This window comes from Anabrus simplex, chromosome 1 (genome assembly GCF_040414725.1).
Source record: "Anabrus simplex isolate iqAnaSimp1 chromosome 1, ASM4041472v1, whole genome shotgun sequence".
NCBI classification, from domain to species: domain Eukaryota; kingdom Metazoa; phylum Arthropoda; class Insecta; order Orthoptera; family Tettigoniidae; genus Anabrus; species Anabrus simplex.
Window position 1 is genome coordinate 1,546,550,901 of NC_090265.1, and position 26,745 is coordinate 1,546,577,645.

Here is a 26,745-nt window from a genome sequence, read left to right on the forward strand (position 1 = left end):
TTTTTCCAGTCTTATGGGATTTCCTGATTTTTCAAGTTCCTATTTTCACATTTGATACTTTTTAACTACTACAAAATATCTGACTCTACCTGGCTAAAAATCTAAAGCTTAAAATTATTGTCTCACTAGAAATTCAATACTCACATGCATTGTTCAAGAAGAATTTCAGTATTGGGTAACAATTCAGCCAGCAGATTGATGCAGGGTAAGCATACGACACTGATAAAGTTTATTTGGTCATCAGGAACCATGTATTGTTTTTCACGGTCCATCATGGATAGTGGACACATTCCCATTCCTTTTTCAGTATCTCCCTAATACATATGAATTTTTCTATTAGTAATTTGTAAGACAGGTTTCATTTTCTTATATGATTAAATCTTTAATGATAAATGTAGTTCTGCAATTTCTTAAATACATAATCATGTTAGTAAAAAGAGGAAAATAATGGATTTTCTTATTTATAGGATATAAGTAAAGAAGATGCAATTAATGTACTCATTAAAAATTTGAGAGCCTCTTTTTTTTTAATTGATCCCTCACCTGATGCTGTTCTGATATTGCGTGTTTCTGTTTATATTCCTAACTTTCTATGATATATATAACTTTTTTTTTTTTTTTTCATTACTTACTGTACTGTATACTGACTGAGAGTTGAAGAAATCAAGCAGAATTTTGCATCAGAATATCTTTTCAATGGCTCAAAACTCATTCCTAGGAAATGTTACAAGAGTATCTTACCTCACATCTTGAAAGTAAATCCTTTCAATGGCTCAAAACTCATTCCTAGGTTACATGAGTTTCTTACCTCACATCTTGGAAGTAAATCCTAGAAGAAAACAATTGAGGAGCGTTTTTCAAAACCTGATAACTGCATGAAAAGTAGTTTAGAGATATTTAAGAATTTTTGGCTTCACCAGAAAGGTATGAGTTCTTTTCAATGGTATTTCCGCTTTTCAGATAACGAATGGAACAACTGAAATTCAGAAACACCTCTGAAAAGAATTTAAACCTTTCTGATGTGGACAAAAATATTTATATCTCAAAACTGCTTTTCACATAGTTATTGGTTTTTGAAAAATAAGCCATTGAGTGTCCATATGAATGAGTCGCTGTGAACAAAGTTGCTGCTGAATGACATACTGAGCAGCTTCATCAGGCTTCATTACTTCATGAACGAACTATTTCATTTGAATGATTCACAGTAAAGCATGTGTGAATGAGTGAAGTAGTTCATAGGAATGAACTGATTTGACCCATTGCTAATGTCCTGGGAGATCCATCAATCATTCCCAGACAATCCTGGATCACACAGTATATTCTCTCCAAGATCATTGAAAGGAGAAGATTGAAACAGGTTAATACAAGTGAAGGGAGAATGGCATGAGAAATGAGGCCAAGAATGTAGAAATGTCAAAGAAAAATGGTTGTATCAAATATGTGAAGAAGGCGAAGAACTGGATAAATGGGAAAAGATCAGTTTGGCACTGAAAACAGCAAGAAAAAGATGCCACTTACCAAAATAAACTCTAACCACGGCATTGCGTGACAACCAAGGCTTAATCGTGACTGATGAAATATTAATAAAGAACCACTGGGAAATGTACATTACAATGTACAATTAGTCTAATCTTCAAAGTGCAATTTTGTTTAATTATGTGATAAATATTCCTACAAGGAAGATACACTTTTGACTGTGGATTTTGTGCATGCTTCATTTCCAGATTCTCAAGGTTCACTTGCATTTCGGCTATGTTCACTTTGTCAGACTCAGTTTCTTCGCACATCTTTAATGGTGTAAGAACACAGTTGACAGGTAGGCTGGAACTGGGAGTGAAGGGGTAATGAATGACACAGATAGGGAAAGTGTTTATCAGACGAATCAAACGAGTTGTGAATTTTATGAAGTGTTTGAACTACTAGTTCATTGAAATTGAGTGGTTAGTTCACATTTCATAAGAGTGAAGCACTCATTTTGTACGACTCATTCCACGAGCTACCCATCACTAATTGACATCCTGTGATGATGTGTCTGTTTCCAAAGCTTCATCTTCTCCTATTTCCTAGTTATAGCTTCCCTGAATTTAAAGAGTAGGTGTACCACTTTGATCTATTATTAGACTTCCTCAGTATTTTCCACCTTAACTACATTTTTATTCTTAAAATATTGTGATGACATATTGTGATCATGTTTGCATCAGCTCTAGGTAGAGTCATAGACTTCTTTATCTGATTTCTGTAAATATGTTTTATCAGTATGAAATCTATTTGGTATCAATAATGATCTCCAGGGCTACTCAATATATATATAAAATAAGAGTTTTGTCTGTACATTGCTCAGAATTTAAAAAGGATGGTATTTCTGTATCAGTCATGCCCACAAGAGAATTTGATGAAAATCGGTATACAAAGTCAGGTAATATGTCGCTACAATCTAGACCATGAATAATTTTATTCATGCTGACTGAAATGGTAGCTTAGGGGAAGGCCTAAAATTTAATTCTCAAATATTTAAGTTATTAGTGGCCATATCTTAATGAAAACCGGTATACAAAGTCGGGGAATAAGTCGCTATAATCTAAGCCATAAATAATTTTATTCACGCTGAGTGAAATGGTAGTTTAGGGGAAGGCCTAAAATTTAATTCTCAAATATTTGTTATTAATAGTCGTATCTTAACGAAAATTGGTAGGGGAAGTCGAGGAATAAGTTGCTACAATCTAGGCCATAAATAATTGTATTAATGCTGAGAAAAATTATAATTTAGGGGAAGGCCTACAATGGAATTCTCAAATATTTATGTTATTAGTGGTCCTATCTTAATGAAAATCTGTATGCAAAGTCGGGGAATAAGTCACTATAATCTTGGCTATAAATAATGTTATTCATGCTGAATGAAATGGTAGTTTAGGGGTAGGCCTAAATTTTAATTCCCAAATAATTATATTATTAGTGGTCGTATCGATAGAGACTACATAACATTTTAGTTATGCAGTATTATATTTTTGATTATTTATGTCTTATACATTGTTACCATACCAGCTATGATCAGAGATATTCATGAGTTTGGATTTTTGTTACTAAGTCCTTATCAGTGCCGAATCACGAGAAAATGGGTAAACAGGATTGAATGAAAATCGGTATGTAAAGTCGGAGAATAAGGAACTACAGTCTATGCTATAAATAATTTCATAAGGCGCCCTAATATCACAGAGTCGAAAGAAAACTAAATGTGAAGACCTACAATGTAGAAAGCTCATAAAATTGAACAACAATAACATAACATTGACCATTGTTTGTTGTGATGTGCTTTGTCTTCTGTTGCCACTCATCTCCAATAGATAGGATTACTGCTGTGTACCGAGTTTTTTTTAAAAATTTGCCTTACGTTGCACCGACACAGTTAGGTCTTATGGCGACGATGGGATAGGAAAGGGCTATGAGTGTGAAAGAAGCAGCCTTGGCCTTAATTAAGGTACAGTTGCAGCATTTGCCAGGTGTGAAAACAGGAATCCACAGAATAACATCTTCAGGGCTGCTGATGGTGGGGATGGAATCCACTATCTCCCGGATGCAAGCTCACAGCTGCGCGCCCCTAACCGCACGGCCAACTCACCCAGTCGTACGAGTGTAACAGTCTGCTGAAATATTGGCGGGAAGTAGCTGGGGTGTTAAGGTGACTTTCTTCTTTAGCATGCCATTCCTCTGTTTCATAAATTTTCCGATACTACTGGCAATTGACATACTGGTTCATCATAGCATTCGAGCTATTCAATCCCTACTCTGAGGCATTGATTAGAATGAGAAGTGTGCATATTTAAAGGAATATTGGCAGAGGAGTGTTTACTGCTGTCTGCGGCCTGGTCATTCCAGCTCTGGAACTTTGGACTGTTAGATCAGCACCGTAGTACTGTTCGTTAAAAGTGAGAAAATGTGTAGTTTTTCATTTGATCAAGTATTTTATGTGATAACATTACTTTTAATTGCTACATTCCTACTGACATTTTTGTAATGACCTATGTTGACTTCAGTTAGGAAAACCACAAAGTCAGTCTTTCTGAGAATCCCATAGCGAAGCACGGGTACGTCAGCTAGTATATATATATATAGGCATCTTTGTGGGGCTTTAAAGAAGGTGTTCATTATCACATAAACTTCTTGTATGCAGAAGTCTACCAGTCTCTGGCCTGTCTCATTCCCTCTTCCTAACCCAAGATGTCCAACACATGGACTTCCAGAACCCCTACCAACTATGGCATTCCAGTCTCCCATGATGATGACACTGTCACTAGCTCTTGTGTGTTCTTGAAGGAAGTCTTCAAGCTCATCATACACATCCTTGATTTTCTGATCTTCACTACTAGATGTTGGAGCAAAGAGTTGGACAATGACTGTGTCTACTGGTAGTGAGTTGCCTTCATCCTATGATTCATTACCATTACAGCTGTCTAATAGAAAGTCTTAATCTGAACTTCCCACCTTGGCTCCTTGTTCTTAACTTTTCCATCCTGGTCTTCTGGATAGTGAACCTCAGGAACTTCATCCCTGATGCTTGCAGTCCTGACAAGTCTCTCTCTTCATGATGATGCATGTTTTCATACCATAGGTAAGATCGGTATGAAGTAGCTATTGAACATTATTAATTTTGCTTTCTTTGGAAACTTAACATCCCACAGAATGGTCCTCACTTGTTGATAGAAGAGGAAACTCCATTTCACTCTGTTGGTGATCTCTCTTGTGGCTAAGATGTATTTGGAGACTACTATATACTGCTAAGGTAGGTGAAACTGTCCACATTCTCCAACTGGTGATCTGCTTAGTTGATGCCTACATGTCAGCCATCTCTGTTCACTGTCATCACCATTGTCTTGCTGATCTTGAGGGTTCAACTCCTGGAACTTGGCCTTCCATATGTCAAGTCTTTCTTGCATTCTGTCTTCTTCCCAAATCATGATATCATTAGCAAAGGCAACAGTGTTCAGTTCACCCAATATTTCCTTAATGCTCTTTATTATATCATCCAGTGCACTTCCCTGCTGGACTCCACTCGTGGCCATAACCCATGATGAGTCCCCCTCTCGAACTCAGACACAGTTGGTGCAGTCCTTCTACAACATCTGACTTCCCTTACCAGTCCTTCAGGCACCTTCTTCTTCCTCAGACACAGCCTCTCTCTAGCTCTAATGTAAATTAATATCAAATCAATGACTCAATCTATTTTACACTGTCAAGTGTCAATTAGGTGTTAGTAGGGTGTCACTAATATTTGGAGCCATACTGTCCATAGTGCATACTGCAGTTGCTGGAGGGTTAATGGCAGAGAATCCATAGAGCAAGCATGATGATGAAGATAGTCTCACAGATGCTCAATTGGATCTAAACATTTAAGGGACCAGGAAAAATACTTGGAGTGTTTTATTGTGTTTTTCCAACTACTGTCAGACATTCTAGTAATGTGTGATGTCACTATCTTAATGGAAGATACCATCTGCCCAAGGGGAGACAATCAGCATGCATGAGTGTAAGTGATATGCAAAGATGGGAAAGATGAATTGATAACCAGATTGTTTTCTGCATGGACAAGTGGTCACAGAGTAAGCTTGACATACATCTCAGAAAACTGAGATTGTCTCAGATTTAAGGGTGGAAAAATTATCTTAGCTGGTTCAGTAAAATACTGTACCTGTAAAATCTTGGATATTTTTATTTACCCAATATGTATGTATTATGATATGGTATTGAAATAGATTCCAATTCTTAACATCCAACAGTCACCTTTTTTGATCATCTTTGAGAAATAACTATGTTGTACAAAAGATGACAGAAATGACAATGTTGGAACTGCTTAAAATGCCAACTCCAATTTTGTTTCCTATTTGCTTGATCCTTGTGTTGGTGTGTTGATTCCACTATATGTGGCTCAGAATAGATTAACTCTATCATATGTTAGGGCAATTCAAGACATTCAGTATACCATATGACATGTATTTTAAACTTACTAGCTGTAGTATCCATCGTTGATGGGACAATTACTTGGCATGTGCATGATAACATTTTTTTTCCACCCCTCTTATTGTTTTCCAGATCCTGAGGCAGATCTGTCAATGGCTTGTCATGATGTACTCACTACTGTGCTCTCTGTGGCCCTTTGCAGTTTCATATTTCTTTTCCATTATGAATGACCATGATTTGATCTGTTTCTTCCAGTATAAAGGAAAGCAAACTATCGGATTAATGAATATTGAATTTTCACGACCGCATTGTAATCGAAACAGACTTTCAACGTATTAGGTCGTGTTACGTACATGTAGTACGTGTTGAAGAGATGTTAAGTACAGAACAAAAATGGTCAGCCGGACACCAATGGGATCCGAACCCACAACCTCCCGATTTTGCGCCCCACAACGGGCAACTTAAACTCACTCTACAGTGTGCTAGCCGCAGTGCCAGACCTGTAGCTCAGATCCTTTCAAACAGAACAAAGATGGCCTAGGCCACCATAGCTCAATTGGTAGAGCAACCGACTTTAAGATTCTTAAAGTTTAATCTTTAATCTTACTTCAACATTTTAATAAGTACATCAAGATTTTTTAAACTCACATATTATCAACTCAACACTGAATGTGTGACTTCATTAACAGTTTTATAATCACAAGTGACTATTATGCTTGCAATGCATTGTGAAACATCACCATATATTTTACTTATCCCTCATTTTTAAGTGTGAAATTGTTGTTATACCAGTATATATTTTATATCATATTGTATGTACATTGTCAACTGTAACATATTATGTTACTCGCTCATTTCGCAATTTTAGGCTGAAGATGACACTCTTACGTGTCAAAATCAGTACCATAAATAAATAACATGGTATAAACTGTTATCTACATATATTTTGTATTGAATAGGTGGAACCTTTATTCAAATTTTAACATTGTATATAGGCTACATACACTACATACAGATATGATGTAAAATTATATTTTCTTCTTACTGTGGACATGACCGATACATAAATATGATTCTTTATTAATTCTGAGCAATGTACAAGCTCTTATTTTATATATACTATATAGATGAGCAATTAAAAGAAATCAAAGTACCTTAACAAAATACAGTCTTCTCAAAAGTACGATTAATATAATAAGAAACTTTAAATGCAAGTACTATAACAGTGAGGAAGAGTTTATTTTACCATTGTCATTATATTATGTTTGCTCTAATAAAGTTACTATGTCAATAATCTACCAATTTCTTTTCAAATATGCTTTTGTGGTGCATGCATTTCAGTGGGCTTGGCAGACTGATATATAATAGCAACTTCTGGCTCGGTGAGGAAAGCAATGGGAAACTACCTCACTCCTCATTTCCCTAGTATGCCTCTTCAGTGATGCCTAGGCCATCTGTGACAGCTGATGGCAGAGCTGTTGAGGATCCAACCAGCCTTAGAGCTGAAGACTCAACATACATACATCGATTTTGTTATTTTAAATACACCACTCAGTCTTATTCATTTACTAATGTCATTCCTTGCCATTTCTCCATAGACAGCTTGGATTACATGGCTTAGTCAAGCAGCTTGATAATCCTGTCCCAGAGAATCCCATGAAGAAATTTCCCAGACCATAACAGTAAGAAGAATGCACTGAAGAGGCACATTCAGATTTATGCCTCGAAAGGTGGGCTGTTTTTCTCAAAAGTGTCGGGGTCAGGCAATCAGTAACCACTGATCTGCATTTAGAGCAGTTGCCCATGTGGCAGATTACCTATCAGTTGTTCACCTAGTCTTTTCTTTAATAATTTCACACCTAGTCTTTTCTTCAATCATTTCAAAGTATTTGAAAGTTTATCTTATCTCCCTTGGTAAATTATTCCGGTCCCTAACTCCTCTTCCTATAAACAAATATTTGTCCCAATTAGTTCTCTTGAATTAAGCTTACAACTTTATCTTCATATTGTGATCTTTCTTATTTTTAAATACACCACTCAACCTTATTCATCTACTAATGTCATGCCACGCCACCTCTCCACTGACAACTGCCTTATTGCATACTATAAACTTCATTTTTGGGTCTGTACTGACAAGATATTATTGAAATGTTTAACAGATATCCTAAGTTGACAAGATATTATTGAAATGTTTAACAGATACCCTAGGGTTCCACCTATTCATTACATTTTATAATCTTATAGATTACAGATGTTTTATTTTTCCTAATATTAACACACAGGACATGATTCATCTCATCTTTGAGACATTCTCAGCCTTAAAGAATTGTTTTAATATTAAAATATGATACTAGACTGGCTGTTGAGAGTGCTGTTCTTGTACATTTAACATTTGTTTTTAATCTTCCTTGTAGAGTTTTTCTTTGTGGAAATAGTCCTTCTCACTTACTAGCACCTTAAAAACAATGTTAACTAAACATAGAGATTTAAATCTAAAACAATTATTAACCCTTTGAGCAGTGAGTTTTTCAGTTGCTACTGACCCGCCTGTAGTGAGTTCTTTTGACCGAGCTCGATAGCTGCAGTCGCTTAAGTGCGGCCAGTATCCAGTATTCGGGAGATAGTAGGTTCGAACCCCACTGTCGGCAGCCCTGAAAATGGTTTTCCGTGGTTTCCCATTTTCACACCAGGCAAATGCTGGGGCTGTACCTTAATTAAGGCCACAGCTGCTTCCTTCCCACTCCTAGCCCTTTCCTGTCCCATCGTCGCCATAAGACCTATCTGTGTCGGTGCGACGTAAAGCAAGTAGCAAAAAAAAGAAATGAGTTCTTTTGATGGAATTTAAAAAGTGGATAAAACTATATTATTTTATTTTGTACCGCATTTCCATGAATAATAACAACATTTAAAAGGTCACTTTCACTTCCAAGCTCGTCCTCAGACTCTAGGTCTTATGGCGACAATGGGATAGGAAAGGCCTAAGAGTTGGAAGGAAGCGGCCGTGGCCTTAATTATGGTACAGCCACAGCATTTGCGTGGTGTGAAAATGGGAAACCACGGAAAACCATCTTCAGGGCTGCCGACAGTGGGATTTGAATCCACTATCTCCCGGATGCAAGCTCACAGCCGTGTGCCCCTGACCGCACGGCCAACTCGCCCTGTGGAGTTAATTTCAAAACCGAACGTCACTTTACAACAGTACTGCTCTAGTACAAAGTTAAAAACGTACATGTACGTCCATACTACACTGGGCCAGGTCAACAGATGACGTAAATGTACATCCGTACTGTTCAATGGGTTAAATACTGGACTTGAGATTACATAAAACTGGACATGTTTTTATATACACTGGCAAAAAAAAAAAAAAAAAGTATCCAAACACCATAAAATAAGGAATTTAGAATACGGAAATTTTGGCAATATATTTGTCAAGGTAACATATTTAATTGATTGAAAGTACAGGACTACAGGTTAATATCCGTACTGAAAAAGCCATCGCAAATGTACTGTGCTGGTCCATTAATAACCGGTGTAATTGCCTGACTGTTGAATGCAGGCATGAAAATGTGCATGCGTTGTGTCATACAGGTGCTGAATGTCAGCTTGTGGAATGGAGTTCCATGCTTGCTGAACTTGATCGGTCAATAGAGGGGCAGTTAATGCCGGTTGTGGATGATGTAGAGTTGTAGTTCATTGATGTCCCATACGTGCTCGACTGGGGGCAGATCAGCGGATCAAGCAGGCCAAGGCAACATGCTGACACTCTGTAGAGTATGTTGGGTTACAACAGCGGCATGGGGGCGTGCATTATCCTGTTGGAAAACACCTCCGGGAATGCTGTTCATGAATGGCAGCACAACAGGTCGAATTACCAGACGGACGTACACATCTGCAGTCAGGGTGCATGGGATAACCACGAGAGTGCTCCTGCTGTCATAGGAAATTGCTCCCCAGACCAGAACTCCCGGTGTAGGTCCAGTGTGTCGGCGCCACAGACAGGTGGAATGCAGGCGCTCACCTGACCTCCTAACCAAAACACGGCCATTACTGACACCAAGGCAGAACCGGCTTTCATCAGAAAACACAACGGACCTCCATTCCATCCTCCAATGAGCTCTCACTTGACACCACTGAAGTTGCAGACGGCAGTGGTTTGGGGTAAGTGGAATGCATGCCGCAGGGCATCTGGCTCGGAGCTGTCCTTCAAGTAAATGATTTCGAACAGTTCGTTGCATCAATGTGGTGCCAAAAGCCACTTGAATTCCTGCTGCAGATGCAGTCCGCTGTGCCACAGCCATATGCCGAATAGGTGGTCCTCCCTCTCGGTACTGCCATAGGGACATTCGGAGCCCGGTCTTCTTGCGACCACCTTTTCGTGACCACTGCTGCTAGCACACATGCACAGTGGAGATATCCCTACCAAGTCGTTCTGCAATAGCGCGGAAGGAAAATCCACCTTCATGTAGCCCTATTATATGGCCTCGTTGAACCGTAGTGAGCTGTTGATACTGGCCTCTTCATTGTCGTAAAGGCATTCTTGACTCACAGTCACTCCATCCAATCTCACAGGTAACTAATGTTCTCGCATAGTACAGCCTGCATTTAAAGCAAACCTGATGTGCAATGGTATGGGGCCACTACTAGCGCCACGCTAATGCGATTTGTAGGAAATTTGAATCAACATCATCTTTGAGATGTATAAACATGCTATCAACATTTGTTAATCTAGCACAACCCCTTCTTGGTGTTTGGATATTTTTTTCCACCAGTGAATAACTCTTCAATAATTTGCTGAATGCACACCTGATGTTTGTATTGTAGTCTTATTGCAAGCTTTAGGGAAGAGGGGACATCTCAGGGTGTATTGTGAACCAACATGGACTTGGTATACCAATATTTAAGAATCTCAGTAGATTATTATAAAAGTCCCTCTTGCTTCACACAGTTGACTACCTCAAGTATCTTCACCCGCCCTGTTGGCCGCTGCTATTCGCCTCATGTAATATTTGTTTTTCCACAGCGAAAAACTCTACAAGGAAGATTAAAAACAAATGTTAAATGTATAAGAAGAACACCTTCAAAGGCCAGTCTAGTATTATATTTTAATCTTAATGATCTTTTATGGCTGAGAATGTCTCAAAGATGAGATGAAACATGTCCCATATTTTAATCTGAAGAATAATAAAACATGTGTAATCTGTAAGAATATAAGTTGTATTGAATAGGTGCAACCTCAGGGCATCTGTTAAACATTTCATTCAATACATACAGCTTAGTCAAGCAGCTTATCTCCTTACTCCAAAGTCTTCCCAGCTGAATGTTTGCAACATTTTTGTAACCCTACTTTTTTTTTTGGAAAATCACCCACAACTTATTGTGCTGCTTTTCTTTGGATATTTTTCCAGTTTTCAAATCAAATAATCTTGATGAGTTTCCCATGCTCTGGAACCATACTCTATCCTATCCAACCTCCCTTGGTCAACTCTTGTCCTTTTCTGAGTCTTTCATTTTCATGCCCTTTGTGGCCCTTGTCTTTCTTTGGCCAATACCTTAATTTTCTGAAGTGTCAGACCCCTTCCAAATTTTTCCTCTGATTAGTGTTAAGAGAGGATGGTAGCCCAGCTGTTCTTACTCTTAAAACAATAATCGACACCACTAATTAGAATCTTACCAGTGACTTATATGCCTTCTCCTCTATATCCTTATGCATCATCATCATCATCATCATCATTTTTCCCACTCCAGTTTTGCGGATGTGGTGTACAAGTGCTCATCGTCTCTTCCTGTCTGCATACATCTTCTGTACCAGTATGTCTTCACATCTGAGAGCTGGATGGTTGCCCAGTTGTACTTCCTCTTAAAACAATAATTACCATCACCACCACCACCACATCTAATTTTGCTGTCTCTATCCCGTATTTCCTTTGGCCTTCCCCTTGGATTTTTCCCTTGGACAGTAAGGTCAAAATATTTTCTGGAAGGTCTCTCGCTCTTCATTCTCTTCATGTGCCCATACCACTGGGGTCTACACTTCTTTATTACACTGTTAATAGGGAACTCAATGCCAGCTACCCGACTATTTATTTAATTTTTGATTTTATCTTGTTGAGTAGTTTGATTCATAGCTCTAATGAATCTCATTTCTATTTCCTGACTTCTGTTGTAGTCATTATTTAGTACAGTATATGCCTCCATTCCATATATGAGATCTGGTACAAAGTAGGTGTGGTACAGGGTTGTTTTTTCTTTTTATGGTATTTTGCAGTCCTGGAGTAAGTTTCTGACTTAATCGTAAAAGTTTGATGCTTTCTGTGTCCTGATGGGTACTTCCTGCTTGACAGTGTTGTCTTTCAAGATTGTGCTCCGAGGTACTTGAAATGAGAAACATTCTAATTTAGTTCCTACCAGAAAGAGGTTTGAGTTTGTTCCTTTCCTGTTGGTGATTATTTCTATGGTCTTTGTTTCCTGCATCATCAGCTCAAAGTTATTGAAAATATTGTTGCACTCAGTCAGTTTTTCTGTACTTTAGCTTGTGTTTCTCCCCACAATGGCACATCATCAGCAAATATCAGGGCATTTGGTCTGCTCTCCATTTTCTTGATAGATTTGTCCATTACTATTATGAACAAGAGTGGTGATAGGGCACTTTCTTGTTGGACACATCTCTCTTTGTCTCAACTATTTTGCTTTACAAGGGAAAATTTAATGCATCCTCCTATTCAATACATTAAATTTTCCTTTGTAAAGTGAAAACCGTCAATACGGAATCCTCACCAAGAATACCTAATAAAAGAAATAGATAGTGCGCAGAGGAAAGCAGCAAGATTTGTAACAGGGGATTTCAGGAAAAAGAGTAGTGCATCAGAAATGTTAAAGGAACTAGGGTGGGAAACTTTAAGTAAGAGAAGGGAGAAAACTAGACTTATAGGATTACAGAGAGCCTATACAGGTGAAGAAGCATGGGGAGATATCCGTGAAAGGCTTCAGTTGGAAAATAATTATATCGGCAGAACTGACCACAAATATAAAATTAGAAGGAATTTTAGCAGAAGCGATTGGGGTAAATTTTCATTCATTAGGAAGGGTGTGAAGGAGTGGAACAGTTTACTAGGAGTAGTGTTTGATCCTTTTCCAAAATCTGTACAGATATTCAAAAAGAGAATAAATAGCAACAGAGAAAATAAATGAAATGTTAGAGGGCATTCGGCCAGTGCAGGTTAATATAAATAAGAAATGTGTGTGAATAAATTAATTCCATCCGCTGGTCTAAGGAGTTTGGACAGCCAAAGTAGGGGACTGCCTGTAGGGGTGAAGTACAGTGGGGACTTTGAGGGCCCTGGGACCGCTACGGTAGCTGTGAAGGCCCTTCAGGAACTCTGAAAAGTGGTGGTAAAAGGGGCTCTGGTTAAGACGCAGCAGGTCGTTATGCTACTTAGGTTCCAGAATGGGTAAAGAAAAGAAAAAGTAAATAAATGCAATGTAAATTTTAATCTTATACCAGTTGTACAGTATCATTTCAAGTAATTCCACATACTGTATATCAGTTGACTATATTTGTAAGTAGTACAGGAGATATTATAAGTAGAATTTTGTAAACTATGTAAATTTATTAAGGATGAGCTGTGTGTTTAACTCTCTTGGTGCCAGGCGGTAGTGCAAGCATCCGCCCTTTAAATTGCCAGAGCCGATCTGGTCGGCCGTTAACAATCTAGCCAGAAGTTGCCAGAGCCGATTACATCGGCCGGCTTAAAATTCTGTGATATACATAATTTTGAGGCAACCTTTAGTGACGTGCATACTTTTGTTACAACCTGTAGTAAAGGGGCTACACGTTATTGTGTGCCTGGCCTTGCTTTGGCAGTTCTAAGAGGATGTTATACCTTTTACAAGAGTCGTTTCCTGTGTTTACAAATACCGCTAACCGGTCAGTAAGAGATTGCTCCTTGCAGTGAGTGGATTTGTGACAGGAAAATGGCATGTTGTTCACGTGATATTTTTTCAGCAGGTATTGATGACAATAAATTAATGCAGTATTTGGAACAGTGCGAAGTTAACACGGATGATTTATCGGATAGCGATAGGGAATTTAGTTCAGAGAGTAGTGACGAAATTATACCGGACACGTCCGCGGAATCACCGCAGCTAAAGAAGAGACGTTTAATTGTGTCTAACAGCACTACTCTGAATATAGTGGTAGATGAAACTAGTGATAACGAATATGATAATGTCTCTGGAGAACATTTTGTGGAAATTTGTCCCAATGAACCCGACAACATTCCTCAAACTCCTTTCTCCTTCATGGAAGTTCTTGGACCTAAACATGTCCTACAGTCTGATTCTCCGCCCATATCATACTTCAATTTACTTTTCACTTACTCTATGCTAAACCTTATAGTCACATATAGTCCTCTATCATTACCTAAATGCCGGTCTCCGCGGGCCAAGTGTAGCGTGCCTACCTCTCACCCGGAAGTCATGGGTTCGATTCCCGCCCAGGTCAAGAATTTTCACCTGGTCTTGTGGGTTGGTTCGAGGTTCACTCAATCTAAGTGACCCTAAGTGATTGCAATTGAGGAGATATCTGAGGGTGAGAGGGCGACCCCAGTCTGGAAAACCAAGAATAATTACTGAGAGGTTCCGTCCACTGACCATGATTCACCTCGTAAACTGCAGGTACCGAACTGAGCAGCGGTCGCTTTGTAGGTCAAAGCAAATCACGGCTTTAGTGCCATACATTTCTTAATTTTGTAAATTCTGTTGTATTGTAAAATTATTTTTCTAATATATACTACAACCGAAAACGAGAAACTTTTTTCTGAAAACAAAAAATGTATTATCAAGTACTATTTTTTAATTATTTAATAATTCAGAATTATTTTAATACTGTATTGTCCGCACATAGAAAATTTGTTGTCAGTATTTGCCAAACATCGATACATACACGCAAATTTTATCGATGAGTAAAATTGTCTTGTTTTTACTAGTGACATATGTTTGAAGTTTTATTTTTTATGTTTTTATTTTTCTCGTTCAAATTAGTTATTCTATAGAATTGTATTTAGAAATACATTATACATAATTACGTATATTCTTTTGTATTGTAAATTATTTTTTCAAAGTAGATATTGAGAGAGAAAGTGCGAAAATATTTTTCTCTTCCTAAAAATAAACGTTATCGACAACTATAAATCAACAATAAACCGTCTTTGACTCTTTATATCTCTCCAAACCAGTTTCTTATTCTACATAGTCAATATGTAGAAAATTTCATGCCGGATTTGCTATACACCGGCAGATATACGCGAATTTTAAAATACATGTATTTCCACAGAAAACGGCCTGGCACTTTACAGCAGTAGAGTGGAGGCAGAACTCTGGCCTCTTCCAGCTGATGGGGAGCGGCCGACCAGATCGGCTCTTGGCTCCAAGAGGGTTAATAGAAAAAATTGTTAGCGTAAATTACATAATATTGTATTATAGGAAAATGTTATTCTCTTGTTAATTTAATATTTAGTGCTTGACAATAATGTATTTTAGTGTACTATTTGCCACCGAGGTAGACACCTCAATTGCAAATAAAGAGATTTTGATTTGATTTGATTTTGAATTATTATAATATCTTGTAATCGACTATTTTGATCGTCCACTGCCTATCTGAACAAAGCTGTAGCAATTCTGGTATAGCATCTATACTTTGTCACTCAGGTAGTTTGGCACCTTGAGATCTTCCGGACATTCCCAGATCTTGTTCCGAGGGACACTGTTGTAGGCCTTTTCAATGTCCAAAAAAGTAATCACAAGATTCTTTCCATGTTCCCAGTACATTTCTTATGGCAAAAATGAGATCCATAGTACTTCAACTTTTCTTGAATCCATGTTTTCCTTCCTCAAGCAAAGATTGCAATATCTTCCTAAGTCTCATTTTGATGATATTTTCCAATAGTTTCAGAGTGTATGACAACAGTGTTAAGCTGCTATAGTTTACACATTTCTGTTTGTTGCCCTTTTTAAATAGTAGGATGATAATTTTGTACTACAACTACTAAATACTCTGACAACCATATGAAGAGTCCTGTAACCTTTATTTAGTATCTTGTTAATGTGAATTCTCCAATGAAAATCTTTCCTTGTATTAACACCTAGGTACTTACAGCGATCCCATGTGGTCTTCTCATCCCATCAGCATAGTAATTAAAACTGAGAGGGCTTTTCATCTTGGTGAAAACCAACCTGCCTTTTCATCCCATTTACTATCATACCATTGTCTGTTCTCCATCTCACAAGATTGGATCAAATTCATAAAATCTGTCATCAAAGATCGGTATTATAGTCTTCTCAAAAAGTTGTTGAGGTTCAATATCCATGAATGAATATATAGACATGAATTTTATGATAATGTAATCCTTAAATATGTGGGTGCAATTTTTTCTCTAAATATTAAAACATATAACAGCTGGAAAAGTGCTTAATATCAGCAGATTGTCATATAAAATGTAAATATTATTGATTACTTCATCTCTCCTACCTGTAAATATTATTGATTACCGTCAACTGGGGTGAGATTGGTCCTACAGGGTGAGATTGGTTCACTTGGGGAAGTTTTAAATATATTTTTTCCCTTTGCAGTTGGTGGGGGAAATTTGGATTTCGTGGCCTCTCATGTTTTAAGGACATATGTTGGCCACACTGAAACAACTGTTTGAGTTTCAGGATAATTCCCATTGGGGCAGCACTAGTTTGTTTTGGTTTTATATTTTATTGGCGGGAACAACATCTGGAAACTTTCACATGTGTCATTGGCAAGAAAAGTGGCAAAAATTTGGTAAGTATACATTTAGTGCTGAATATTATGCTGATCAAGAAGCAGCCAATATTTTAAAGAATAAATGTATATATTCTTCAATAGTTAACAAATTAGTTAAGAAGACAATTTTGAGGTTAAAAAGGGGTGACTTTGGTCCTGGAACAATGTCACCCCATTTTAGGTTAACTAGTTGGAGGAAAGTAATTTGATACATTGGAGTTTATGAATTGAATCAAAATGATGTTAATTGAGTTTACAAAACCAAGTTTCTAAAATACAATGAACTTTTTCCTATTTTCAGCTCATCATGCCTAGAAAGTACAAACGTGTGATTGGATCTCGTCCCTATATTAGATATTCAGCTGAAACATTAAGCAAATGCCTGGAAGACATCAGATGTAAGCGCCTTTCTCAACGTGAAGCTGCAGAACAGTATGGTATTCCCCGCAGTACAATAATAAACAAGCTGAAAGGTGTGCGCAGCTCAGTTATTGGAGGGCCAACAGTGTTCACTTCGCAGGAAGAGGAGGGTTTCAAGAGCCATCTGTTGAAACTTGCAGAATTTGGATTTCCTGTTACTGAAATAGACTTGCGGTTCTCCATCAAGAATTACTTAGTCAAGACTGGCAGAGTTGTCTCCAAATTTAAAAATAATATGCCAGGGCCTGATTGGGTAAAATTATTTTTGGAACGTCATCCCATTCTACCAACTCGCTTTTCTTCAAACATAAAGAATTAGAGCTTGCTGTCAGCAAAGAAATGATTGAGGAATACCAAGACAATTTGGCGAAAGAGATAGAAAATATTCCACCAACACACATCTGGAACTATGATGAAACGAACCTGCGAGATGATCCAGGTCTAAAACATGTAATTTGTCGCAGAGGGACTAAGTATTTAGAGCAGGTCTGTAATACAACAAAAACATCTACATCAGTGATGTTTGCAGGCAGTGCTAGTGGGGAACTGATGCCTCCCTATGTTGTATATAAGGGAGAGCATTTGTGGGATACTTGGACACTGAATGGGCCCAAACATTGCCACTACAACAGGACGAGCAGTGGCTGGTTCGACAATTCCACATTCGAGGACTGGTTTATGAAGTTGATGTTGCCAAGGTTGAAACGACTGGGTGGTCCAAAAGTAATAATTGGTGATAATCTTGCTTCCCATATCAGTGAGACAGTTCTTAAAGCTTGTGCAGATTTTAATATTCGCTTCATATGCCTGCCACCCAATTCTACTAATTTAACGCAGCCATTAGATGTTGCAGTATTTAGACCAGTGAAAATGGCATGGCGAAAAATTCTCTCAGAATGGAGAGAAACCGAGAGTGGTAGCAGAGTATCCGGTATCCCGAAAGATATTTTTCCTTCTCTTCTAAAGAAGTTAATTGAAGCAATCTCTCCCAATGTGAAGCAAAATTTGATTTCAGGCTTCAGGAAATGCAGTATCTATCCACTGAACAAACAAGAACTTTTGGACAGATTTCAGAGGCTCGAAGAGGTTGACATGAATACCATAGGGGATGCTTTTCTAAAACACCTACTGGAGAAACGTAAAAACATTGAAGGAATGAACACTGGAAAGCAAAAGAAGAAAAAGCTAAGGGTGCCTCCTGGGCAGAGTATTACATTTGAAGATTTGAGAACTGAGTCTGAAAGAGAAAAGCCAAAGAAAAAACCTGGACGTCCCAAACAAGCAGTAGATCTGAATACAAGTGATGACTCAAATGATTCCATAGAAATGGAACTGGGATCCGACAATTTGAGTGAGACCTTCAGTGATGAAGAAAATCAAGACTTCAATCATTCAACTACCAGTACATCATCCATGACATTCAAACAGAAGATAGATTTGAAGAAAGGTGACTTTATAATTGTTCGTTACAATGGAGAAGAATATCCAGGAATTATCCAGAAGCTACCTACTGATGATGAGAAAGGACCTACTGTCAGCTGTATGGAGAAGTGTGTTAAAAGTTGGAAATGGCCTAAGAAAGAAGATTCCCTAGAATATGAATGGGAGAATGTAATCAATAAAATTGCCCCTCCTAAACTATTAAGTGTGCCAGAATTAAATTCTTTTGTTTAAGTAGAATTTTAACCAGTGCAGTACTTTAACAAGGTCTTACTGGTACTTTGAACTGTGTTAAATATGTTTAGTTTTTGTTCATTTGACCATTACATACTGGTGTTTAAAGAATTGTTTAGCATTTTATCTTTTTAAAATTAAGTTTTTTTGACATTTTCCCTTTTGTTTTCTATGTTTTGTACAATAAACTTAATTTTTGGAGTACTTTAATCATAGATTGTATTCAACCTTACCTGGTGTAGGGGTGACATTATTCCAGAGCGAAATATCCATCTGTAAAAGGTATATTCACAATATGGACCAAAGTCACCCCATCTCTGGGTGAGATTGTTCCACATTTTTCTGACTCTTTATCTCAAGTCCTATGGTGCATTCTTGGTTTATTAAATATTAGATTACTTCTATATTAGTTTATTTTAGATAACATAATTTTTCTAAATTTTTTGCAGTTTTAGATATCAGTTTCAACACAATTGAAACATGAGTGAACACAGATAACGGACCAATCTCACCCCAGTTGACGGTACTTCATGTCTCCTACCTGTTTATAGAATTCCTTGTACAGACATTCAGTTATCCTCTTGGCAATTGGAAAAGGTTTGCACTGTCCTGATAAGTCACAGGTTGTCATCATAATGCTCTTGAGCAGTAATCTGAAAGACAAGTTGATATAAATGGAGTTATACATACTGTAGGCCCTACAGTTTTAAAGGAAAAAAGTGAGAAAGTTTGGGCTTGTATTCAGAGCATACCTAATATTTATTCTACTTTCTATATTTTTGAAATACAAATTAAATAGTTAGGGCATTGCTGGTATCAGATTTCCGTCTTAAAGAATGTTGTGAGATGGACAGCAGACAATGGTATGATGGTGAAACAAGTTGAAAGTTAGGTTGTAAGTTTCACCAAGAGGAAAAGTCTTCTGAGTTTTAATTACTATGTATATGGAATTAAAGTATCTTATGGGGAACACTGAAAATACCTAGGTATTAATATAGGAAAAGATCTCAGTTGGGGTAATCGCATTAATAAGGTTGTAAATAAAGGTTACAGCTACTGGATCTTCATATGGTTATGATGGTATTTATGGGTTGCAGTAAGGATGTAAAGAAATGTACAGCAAGACACAGGTGTTGCCAGTACCTCTGTGCGGCAGTCCATGGTAACTTGCAGAGATCTCACACTTCCCCTTCTATACACTATCCTACTACCGTACGCAAACAGAAAAGGGCAAGCAAGGTAAAATCGAATAAAATAGCTGTACTACAATTCTAAACTGCACTCAAGTCTATCCTAATTACAACAAGTTAACTGAAACAATAGATTCCTAGTAAGAGCTAAGGCCCGAGAGAGTTTTTCCCCTACTACATAAAGATTAGACAGTAATAAAGCAAACACAATGTTTTCAAATATAATAACTACAGTATAATAATTCTAAACTGTGTTTAGACATATCTTAATTACAATAGGTTAATTGAAACAACATAAATGTATTTAAAACTAAATACTTACTAGAAAGTATTTTCTTTTTATCCCTACAAGCTAATAGAAATTAAAAACTACCCTTAAATTCTGAATGATTGAGGGTGCTAAGTACATATAAAGTACACCAGAGATTTGAACTACTCAGAACTACAAATAAGTTATCAGAAAACAGGAATCAGCTGATTATTATTTTTTGTTTTCTCGACTATACTATACACTTTGTTTTTTGACTTATGTAAACAGTGCAATGTTTGAATATGAAGAATGACAATATTCAATAACAATAGATTGACTGTTAACTATTTCACCACTGAAATCACTACACTGTGAACTCGCATCCGGGAGATAGTGGGTTCAAACCCCACTGTCGGCAGACCTGAAGATGGTTTTCCACGGTCTCCCATTTTCACACCAGGAAAATGCTGGGGCTGTACCTTAATTAAGGCTATGGCCAATTCCTTCCCATTTCTAGGCCTTTCCTGTCCCATCGTCGCCATAAGACCTGTCTGTGTCGGTGCGACGTAAAACAACTAGCATTTCATCCCTGCCTTCCCACTATACTTCACCATTTCAGGTCTAATTTCATCTATTCCTGCTGCTTTATGACAATGGAGTTTATTTACCATCCTTTCCACTTTCTGAAGCATAATTTCACCAACTTCATTTTCCTCCTCCCCATGAGCTCCATTGTTTTTGACACCACCATGAAGATTTCCTTTTATGTATGTATGTATGTATGTATGTAGGAGTTTACCTGGAGCCAGAAATGTTAGGGGAATAAATTCCAATCAGTGACCCTAAACTAAAACCTACCTAACTTACTTATCATACTAAATCCATTACACTAAAGTAGACAAATGCTTAAGGAGGATACCTAGTGTATTTATACACAACAATTACAATTCCTATTACTAAATTACTCAAATAACTTATGATTAAGGTACAGACATAACGAGTACGCACTGGCCAGCATCTAAAATTTTACAAATACCTTACAACTAATTCTACATGGTCACGATAAATGGAATTTACCCATCCCTTTACAACTTGCAATACCTTTACCTGTGAGAGATGTACTCGGCTGATCATTTTCCTTTCTGGATCACTCACTAATAATGACACCGTGGTAAGGTACTTTAAGATGGTGCCCCTCCCCCCTTTGGCACTACAGCCCTTGAAGGGCCTTGGCCTACCAACTGACCTCTGCTCAGCCCAAAGGCCTGCAGATTATGAGGTGTCATGTGGTCAGAACGACGAATCCTCTCAGCCTTTATACTTGGCTTTCTAGACTGGGGCCGCTATCTCACTGTCAGATAGCTCCTCAATTCTAATTGCGTAGGCTGAGTGGACCTCAAACCAGCTCTCAGGTCCAGGTAAAAATTCCTGATCTTGCCGGGAATCAAACCTGGGCTTCCGGGTAAGAGGCAGGCACGCTACCCCTACACCATGGGGCTGGCCTTAAGATGGTGCAGGGACCTTGAAATCTGGGGGCCAACTTACTGATAACATGGTCCAAAGGATTACTGACGGGATGCAATTTAACAAACACCTGGTCACCCACAGACAGATTGTGCGTTCTTCACCCTTGATTATAATTTCACTGAACCTTAGCATAATAAACTTTCAAGTATTTTTTTGCGCATGGTGCCATTTAGCGTGGATCTTTTCTGGACCAGCATCATCAGGCAGAAGATCATTAATGGACCACAGATTTGAGAGTGGAAAATTTGGAGTAAAGGCTAGCATTAATGAAGCAGGAGTTTGCTTATGACTCTCATGGACGGCAGTGTTGAATGCAAATGACAACCAATTTAGTGATGAATCCCACTTAGAGTGGTCAGCAGAGTGATAAGCAATGAGAGCAGATCGAAGATTACAATTCACCCTTTCAGCATAATTTGGCCTTGGATAATACAGGGTAGTGGTTACATGAGCAATGGCTAGATCAAAACAGAAATTACGGAACTGCACAGAGGTAAAAGCTCTTGCATTATCACTCACCAAAAATTGACAGGGTCCAAAGGAAGCAAAGATCTGATTAAAGCGAGATATGGTAGTGTTAGCATTAGCCACATGAGTTGGGAACTGCCACGTAAAACGCAAAAATGCTTTGACACACACAAGTATGAAATGATGGCCAGTCCGTGACCTCGAGAAAGCACCAATGAAATCTATAAACAACCTCTCCATAGGACGAGAAGCTTGCTCGGATGACAAAAGACCTAGGCGAGTATTACGAGCAGGTTTGCTGATGTCGCAAGCATTATAAGATTGAACAAGGGTGCAGATTTAACCATCCATAGATTTCCAAATGAAGTGCTTACAAATTTTCTCTTTAATTTTGGAAACGCCAAGATGAACCCCCCCGCCCCCCCACTGGGGATTCATGAAAATACTTGAAGAGAGCCAGAGCTAGGTTAGCTGGGACAACAATTTTGGGGTCTCTGCGACTACGAGCAGGACAACACAAGACACCATTTTTAAGGACATAAAGCTTAACAGCTTTTACAGTAATTCAGCATTATCTTCTTGATGTTTAGTTATAACTTTGAAAAGGAAGGGAGAGTCAGTGAGAACTAAATTCACAAAGGCCGAAACTTGTTCAGGAGAAGGATCTGCAGGCTCTGATTGAGGATCAGAACTGCCTGGATAGAATATCCTACTGAGGCCATCAGCCACAATGTTTTCGGTGCCACGAATGTGATGAGCTTCAAATTGTAAGGCTGAGGTACATACTGCTCAACGCGCAAGACAACCAGTCCTTCTTGGCTTGGCCAGTACCCAACTTAATGCCTGATTTTCAGTTTCATGATCAAAAGGCAGATGTTCAAGGTACATTCTGAACCATTCTAAGGAAAAGACAACAGCTAAGGCTTCCAATTCATAAATGGAATATTTTCATTCAGCAGGATTCAGTGCATGAGAAGCATAAGCAATGGGACAACACCCCTCTACAAATTCCTTAAGGAGAACACCAGATATACCTGTGGAAGAGGCATCAGTTTGAAGGATGAAACGTTTAGAAAATTCTTGCAAAGCCAGTACAGGAGCATTGCATAAAGCAGATTTTAAGTCACAAAAGGCTTCACGCTGAGCATTACCCCACACAAATTTGGCATCCTTTCTTCTCAAGGCATTTAATGGAGCTGCCCGTTCAGCAAAATTTGGGATGAATTTATAGAATAAATTAACCATGCCAATAAATCTGGCTGCCGCTTTGACAACTTCAAGCGTGCAAAAATTTTGGATGGCAGCGGTATGAGACTGATCAATAGAGACACCTTTCCCTGACACAATATGGCCTAAGGACATGTAGGGTTGTGTGAAAGAAACCTTGCTAGCCTTAAGGATTAGACCTGCTTTGCGCAGTCTTTCAAGGACTTCATTGAGATGGACAAGGTGTTCTTCAAATGTTTCACTGAAAATTACCAAATCATCCAGGTAATTGTACACAAACTTGAATTTAATGTCTGACAAAACATTATCCAGTAACCGAGTAAGAACAGTAGTGCCTGTACTTAATACGAATGGGAGATGTTCAAATTATAGAGGTTCCAATAAGTAGTAAAAAGCAGTGAGGTGCTTGGTTTCCTCAGCGAGAGGTACCTGATAATGCTCCTGATTCAAGTCAAAGGTGGTAAAAACTTCGGCATTAGCAAACCAAGAAAAACAAGTGTGCAAATCGCCGGGCTGAGTGGCTCAGACGGTTAAGGTGCTGGCCTTCTAACCCCAACATGGCAGGTTCGATCCTGGCTCAGTCCGGTTGTATTTGAAGGTGCTCAAATACGACAGCCCCATGTCGGTAGATTTACTGGCACGTAAAAGAACTCCTGCGGGACTAAATTCCTGCACCTCGGCGCCTAAAAAGTAGTTAGTGGGACGTAAAGCAAATAACATTAAATTATTAATTATTGAAGAGTGCAAATCAGGAAGGAGAACGGATTGAAGGGCCACTTTCCGGTTCAACATCCGATAGTCAACGACAGGAGGATAAACCTTGTGGTTTAGGGACAAGAAGCATGGGAGATAAGTCAACTTATAAGGATGTATCACTCCATCAGTGAGCATTTGGTCAATAATAGTCTTAAAGGCTTTCATTCTGGGAGGCAGCAGCGGATATGGAGGAGAGCGAACAGGCATATTATCAGTGCCTTCAATTTTGTACTCCAAAACATTAGTTACACCTAACTTGTCGCTTAAGAAATCAGGAAATTTATTGCAGAGATTCCTAAGTTGGTTGGCCTGATCATCAGGCAAATGATCAAAATCTAAAACTTTGGGTTCAACTGTGTCTTCAGGAACAGCATTAACATGACAAGGCAGAATAGGGGAGTGATCACACAGGGAGCATGGGCATTGAATAATGTGTACAATTTGTTTCCCGATTTGATCGAAAAGAGTGATATTCTTTCAGAAGGAGACATGAAATTGAATATGCAATTGGTAAGGCTTTTTTAAAGTATAATAATTTATTGCAGCCAATGGCCATACACACAATAATACACAATGATTAGGTTACATAGGTAATTTAATTCCATAGGTAACAATGTACACAGTCAGATAGTCATTGTCAGGTACTCACTAGCAGTCATAGTGAGGATCGACTTCCGTTCCATTTGTGGGACCTCTTATAAAACTCCTTTGGATCTCCTTTATGTTAAATCCTCTCTTGGGTCACGTAGCGTTACACATAGCAGGGGTAGGCTCATTGGTTCTATTTGTGGGAGTGCGTTTAAGCAGTCGTTTTTCTTAGGGACACATTGGTAGTCACAATGGAAGGCTGTTCCAATGTCTCATGTGTGGGGTGGCTTTTAAGGGGCAAGAGAGATAGATGGCCTAAGTCCGTTTGCTGATCATACAGGGAGACGACTATTCTAGCTTTCAGCTTGTAAGCAGGTCCGCACAGTGGTGTTTGTTTGATCATGTGTTCTATCTGTGAGAGGACATTTAGACTGAGCTCTGCCTCAGACACATATAGTAACACATAGTGATGAGAGGCCATATGACTGTCTAATTTGCGACACTGTATTGATATTGCATATTGCAGGGCATAGTAATGTAGAGTCTTCTGTCTGTCTAAAGCTACTCGTCCATGATGCAACTAAAATGGCATGCAACTTCGATTTGAGCAAGAAAAGTTGAGTGGCTTCATGTAAACAGTCATGCAATTCGAAAAGTTGCACGTGCCACTTGAATTCTGTGCAACTTCCAAGTTGCGTGCAAAGTCAAAAGTGGCATCGTGTACACAGCAGAAGAGGGGAAGTTGCGCCATCTGAAAGTGGCGTGAAAAGTTTAGATCATTTTTGTGGCGCAACTTTCTCACGTGGCCGTCTGCTGTGACATTATACTGATGTTTGAGAGGTTCACACTCGGGAATAAATAAGTACGTACCTGTATATCCTTTATTGTAAATGAAATATAACATGCCTCAAAATATATACCGGTACCCATCTTAGTAAAAATTGCATAATTTACGTAAGTTCATTTACAGGTTACAATGTCTCAGAACACGAAATGAACGAGGGAGAGGACGAGAAAGCTGATATATTTAGTTGAAACACAAGAATGTTTATGGAAGGTTGAGGCAACGGACTACAGAAATGAACTAAAACGGCAGAGAGCGTTCATCACGATGTAAAAAGCATCACAAACTTCAGATATTACACGTGAAATAGAGCATGTCGGTATCAATGACTGATAACTGTCACCTGTAACAAAACAAAATGTAGAAAATTACAATAAGCTAAAAGAAATGATTCCTTATGTGTACTGTATAAAATCCATATTTTTAAAAAATCGGCTTACCTGTTGCTAAATATCTCAATGTCAACACAAGGCATTCCATTGGTGATATTCATTTTCTCATTAGCGTGTCTTTCTTTTGTATCAACCGCGTTGCTCTTCTCAGCAGATATTAAAAATCAGTCGCTGACTTTCGCAGGATATTCTTGCAGAAGACTTGGTCTCCCATGTACAATTCCTGTAGCAAGTTATTAACAACAACACAATATTCATGACCTAAAATCCGTTCCCTCATCCAGCATTTCCGTTTCGCTCTTTCTCGTCTTTATTTTCGTCGCCATAATGAAATCAGCGATAAGCAAGCCGCCGATAACACCTCGCCAGAAGACATGCTTGCTACTATCAACACTCACATCCGCTAGAACAGCTGACTAGGTAAGTTGCATGCGAGAAAACTTGCACCACTTAAATAGTGTGGTGTAAACACTTGGTGCAACATTTCCTTGGGCGCTCAAGTTTTCGTGTTGCGCAACAAGAAAAAAAGGCAAACTTGCATGCTGTGTGTAAACAGTGCATGCCATTTTCTTGCGCAACACAAAAGTGGCATGCAAGTTTTGTTGCATCGTGGACGAGTACCTTTATTTGCAACACTCTGTTGAACATGCCTT

The 26,745-nt window shown here is 38.4% G+C and overlaps 1 protein-coding gene across 1 annotated transcript in view; it reads right to left on the reverse strand.

Moving 5' to 3' along the window:
* The window catches only part of LOC136862145 (cAMP and cAMP-inhibited cGMP 3',5'-cyclic phosphodiesterase 10A-like), a 422,768-nt gene that overhangs the window by 19,795 nt on the left and 376,228 nt on the right, over positions 1–26,745 (reverse strand). The window contains exons 13-14 of the mRNA XM_068226202.1: positions 19,392–19,503; positions 145–314 (exon numbers count right to left, since the gene is read on the reverse strand). Coding sequence (XP_068082303.1) covers positions 145–314; positions 19,392–19,503 — 282 coding nt within the window. The remainder of the gene's footprint in view (positions 1–144; positions 315–19,391; positions 19,504–26,745) is intronic.